The sequence below is a fragment of the Loa loa genome (assembly GCF_000183805.2).
Source record: "Loa loa unplaced genomic scaffold supercont3.9, whole genome shotgun sequence".
Taxonomy (NCBI): domain Eukaryota; kingdom Metazoa; phylum Nematoda; class Chromadorea; order Rhabditida; family Onchocercidae; genus Loa; species Loa loa.
Genome location: NW_018108189.1, coordinates 355,168 through 359,981, shown reverse-complemented (window position 1 = coordinate 359,981; position 4,814 = coordinate 355,168). Strand labels below are relative to the sequence as shown.

At 32.2% G+C, this 4,814-nt stretch overlaps 1 protein-coding gene across 1 annotated transcript in view; it reads left to right on the top strand.

Annotated features, from left to right (window-relative positions):
- The window catches only part of LOAG_16600 (myosin-VI), a gene marked incomplete at both ends in the record, with an annotated part of 9,263 nt that extends 6,250 nt beyond the window's left edge, over positions 1-3,013 (top strand). Inside the window, 10 exons of the mRNA XM_020449251.1 lie at positions 708-792; positions 890-985; positions 1,119-1,230; positions 1,333-1,423; positions 1,622-1,775; positions 1,975-2,060; positions 2,206-2,313; positions 2,464-2,568; positions 2,686-2,765; positions 2,868-3,013. Coding sequence (XP_020307266.1) covers positions 708-792; positions 890-985; positions 1,119-1,230; positions 1,333-1,423; positions 1,622-1,775; positions 1,975-2,060; positions 2,206-2,313; positions 2,464-2,568; positions 2,686-2,765; positions 2,868-3,013 — 1,063 coding nt within the window. The remainder of the gene's footprint in view (positions 1-707; positions 793-889; positions 986-1,118; positions 1,231-1,332; positions 1,424-1,621; positions 1,776-1,974; positions 2,061-2,205; positions 2,314-2,463; positions 2,569-2,685; positions 2,766-2,867) is intronic.
- Positions 3,014-4,814: the final 1,801 nt, after the last annotated feature.

Below are 4,814 nucleotides of genomic sequence, written 5' to 3'. Positions count from 1 at the left end.
CTTAGTTTGTGAACTGTTTACCGACAGCGAATTTTCAAATCCTGAAAAAAGAGATGTGTCGTTGGGCAAATTAATGAATGCATCAGTTGGAAACAAATTTCGCTCACAACTTAATATTTTACTTGCAAAACTACGTGAAACGGTAGATTGCCGAACTAATTGAAATTTTTTTGTCATTTTGTAAATGTTTCCATAATATATGTGAAATGATGAACTTCTGGTATTATTCTGAAGCTATCATAATATCACCGAAAGCATTACAGTGAATGCTTTGCCAATCTCATTTGTTTGAGGGAACACACTTTGTGCGGTGTATTAAACCCAATTCGGAAATGAAATCCAATCATTTTGATGGTGCGCAAATTTTGCTGCAGCTGAAGTGCTCTGGAATGTCTAGCGCATTGAAAGTTATGCAGCGAGGATTTCCGTCAAGGTTAACTTTCGATGTCCTTATTCTTATCCATTAATTAAAATCCAGGTAATAAGATACCTTTAAGTTCAGGATAAATAACATCAGGTTTTAAAATAAGACTCAGATTCTTATATTTCTTGAACTATGACTCAGAATTAAGGTCACACCGCCTGACTCATAGGTCAACATAACAAGGTGTTTATTTTACTCTAATTGCCTGCGGAGATCAAATGTCAAAAGTCATCGCTACCAGCTTCCTTAAATAGTTGTAAAGTAAAATGTCTATGCATTACAGAATGTCTTACCTCTCATTATATAATGCATATCAAAAGTATTTGCCCAGCAAACTTGCAACGCTTGATGTTCAATTACTTTGTAAGGTAGGATCAGTTCGAAATTGAAAATTTGCTGATTTATCCATTTCTTGGATTCGTTTTCAAATAAATTCCGAATGATCATTTCTAGAATAAATTTCAGTGCCTATTTCGTGTTGTTGGCTTGGAAGAGAAAGATTACAAATTTGGTCTCACGAAAGCATTCTTCCGACACGGAAAATTTGCTGCGTTCGACAAGGTTTAATTGAAAAATAAAAATGAATTTCGGAGTTAGTTTTGAAAAGAAGTCTTTAACGCTTTATGCTTCGAAGATTAAATAAGAAAACCCTTCATTCTAAATTTTAAATTTTGGCATTGGTTTGTCATTTCAGCTACTATATCTAACTAAAGAAAAAATTGAAAATTTCACTGAACGAATGTCATCCTGGTTGTGTCGCTTTCGATTCCGAAGAGCACAGTTTGCAGTTATATGCCTAGTCAGAGGTGACACTGAAGAAATTTTTGATGATTATCACATACTTTATCACGTACCACTACTTTGATTCGGTTCTCACCATTTGTTTCGAAGAAAGTTAACTATTTTAGTGGGAAGATTGCTGGCATACAGGGAAAAGTGTCGCATCAGAATCCAAAGCGCTGTTCGCACCTTTATAGTGCACAAGTTGTACCAACCAAGGTATTACTATTTGACTTATACAAGCGACCATTGGAAACCCTCAAGATTTTCAATCTCTGCTCCAACAATATTTTCTGAACTCTGCAGACTGCAATGCATTTCGGCCTCTAATTCACTTTCAAAAAAATGCATCTTTTTCGAAATCCAGTTTCTAATTTTATTTCAGACGGTACTTCAGATGTTATATGCGTATTCCAGGATAAATGCTTTATCGGATTTATCGGCGCTGTCAGAAAATATAAATGGTATTTATTCCATAGTTAATAAGCTGGATGAAACGGATTTACAGAAATGGACAGCTGTTATTGAATCTTGGAAGGAGGATATTAAAAAGCTCAAATATGAAATGAAGGTAAAATTACTTGACTTGGAGTTGAACTTAATTTGAACATACTTTGTTCATCATGCACGCAGACTGTTATCATTTCTATTTGTTCAGAAAAACTCTATGCTATATATCGTTGAACGTTTTACCTTAATAATAGCGATAGCTTGATAAAATATAAACATAGCATTGTTTGAAGGCTTCAAAAGTCAAAATAAAATTCCAGCATACCTCATGTTCAGCCAATAGAGAAATCTTACATCGATGTGATGCATTGGTGAAGGATGCGAAAGAAAAGTTGAAATGTTTGAGGTAAACATCAAAGGCGAATTATAGTGTTTCTATAAGGAGACTCCAATTTTGTCTTGTTTAGTTCAATTATTAAAAATCAAATTTATCATTGTGATCAAACTTCTTGATAACTTATTCTTGACATAAATACATCAAATTTTTATAGAAATCAGGTTGCTACTAGTGAGCTATTGGGGATACAGAAGAAATTTCTGTCAAAAGAGTATGAAAAGTTGGGAAAGAAACAAGAAAGTCAAGTCAAAAATGAATTAAAGTGAATATTTTGTAAAACAAAAGTTTAGTTTCTTAAATCATTCGTATCTTTAGTGAAATTTCTGTTGCAAATATGACGTTAAAACGTAAAGATGGGAATTGGTATAACTTTTATCTTAGAATGTGAATGCTAATAAGTTCCAATCTTTAGTCAGACAATTAGTGAACAAGGACAAGAAGTTCAACAGGTAGCACAGTGTTTGGATGAATCATTGGGACATACAGAAACCATGGAAGAGGGAAAGCGTCAGCTGCTGTAAACTTATTCACTGATTTATAGCAATGTTTTAATAGGGTATTCTTGGTTAAAATCAAATAAGTTTCTTTTTTCACTTGAAAAAATTTTTTCCGAGAAATAAGAACTAACATTTAGAGGAAATAACCATGTGATTCAACCATGCGATTTATCTAAATGGCATTATGTTGATATCAGAAATGGTATCAATTCCAATGGTATGCTTTCATTATTGTATTTCATGTGTTTTCAAGAATAAATCAATCACTTCTTTAAACAAATAAATAATGAAATATTCACAATGCTTCTGATTCCTTAAGATCTGAAACTGTCGTCAGCATGCAAAAGCGAATATTATCGTCGTATGCGAGCTTACAGCGAATGGAAAGAGCGAAATTTAGCTTCCAAAAGATTGGCCCAAAATATAGAACAAAACGGAAATAGAAGCAGAGGTCTGAAGCAATGAATAGAATTAATTATTAGTTTTTCCAACCATTACAAAACAGTTTCAGTGTTTGACGCTGTTTGTTTTCTATTCAGTTTGTGTTAATTTTTTTAGGAATCCGAAATTTTTTAGTATGAAAATTTCAAACTATAGTAAATTAAAGAGATGTGACACAAGGAAGGACTTCGACATTCTATTAGTTTAAATTAATTTAACTTTACTTTATCATAATGTTCCACATTTTTCTTCAAAGCATCGTTTAGGAGAAAATATGATTATGTCAGACCAATATTTTCGAATTGTTGCTTCTTGTCTCACAAATCGAGAAAAGAATTTATTCGGTGAGGCTTCCTTCTGGGTATACCATTAAAATTCAAGGAAGAATTTAATGTTTGAGCAGATGTCAATTCAGACACATCTTCACATCTTTCATCATGGATCCTGTATTTGGATACTGCAAATTTTTCAAATCTAAATCTTTTTAATTAAAAAACGAATGTTTGGACAAGTGTAGCAAAACTTTTACAAAGTAAATTGACGCTCAGAAACAACAATTTCAGCAAAGTTACTACTATATTTCATACATTAGTCGAGATTTTATCGTTTCTCTAGAAAATTGAACGGATAATTTGTAGTTTCCGCAAAAGTTTACTCATCTTTTTTTTCAAAATCATTTCGATAAAGTAGTTTGATATGTCTGAAGCTTAATATGATGGTTCAATCTTTCGTTAAGCTTTCTAAACTTGAAGTAATAACACTATCGATTTTGGTATTTTAAGATAATCAATTTCCTTCACTCTGTATAATGTTATCCTACGAAAATTGACACTGCTTCAGGAATTATTGGAAAAAGCCATTCCACAGTTTGGTATGGTCATTTCAAAAATGGATCCATCTATCGCCAAATAGAAATTTCCCCCAACAAGTCTCCCATTTTAAATGTAGTTGGTAATTGCATTCTCTGCCACTTGAAATTAATTCCTTGCTCTGGTTTTGGGAATTACAATTTGTTTTTAAAATATATTAATTTAATAACCGCTCCCTTCCTTCTATAAATGAAATAATTTGTCTAAAATGCAAGGAAATCTTTCGTAATTCCTTCAGATATTCAATATTAAATTATAAAAAGCAGTTTGAAAACAAAATTTTTAATTTCTAAGCAATTACTTTAGGACAAAATGATAAGAATATGTGCAAATTATCGTTGAAAGAGACGACTTTAAGCAAAAATAAAAGTGTCGAAATCAGTGCTGCACGTTTCGATCGAATATGGACCGGAAATGGTGGAAATCCGTACTTCTGCTCCTCTGAAATTGTATAATTGCATAATGTCCAGTGACTTTCAACTGTATCAATAATCAAGTGATATCAAATCGGAACGTTTTTCCCAATTATTTGCATCACATGAATTAAAGGACACTGAACAGTAATGCTTTTATTAAATTCAGAAGCAGAACATACCTAAAGGGAAGTTTTTGAGATTTGAAACTTGGTCAGTCATCTTAACGCTGTCTCGGCATTCCTCAGTGAAATCAAATATTTGGCTTATACCCTGTAGGCTTAGATTTGATTGGCCTTCATGCTATTTTCACATAAATTTTTTTACGGCTCTAAAATCGTTATTAGAACAATTTTCGGAAATATCTAAAACCATGTATTACAGATCAATAAAAATAAGTGGTGTGATTACATCTTCTTCTATTACCATTTCTTACCTTTCCATTTCTCAGGTTTTGGCATCTTTTTTCCTATTTTTTTTTTGTTTCGTAAATTTCATTTGAAATGAACAGGTTTGTTTCCTTTATTTGTTCCCTTTTTACTC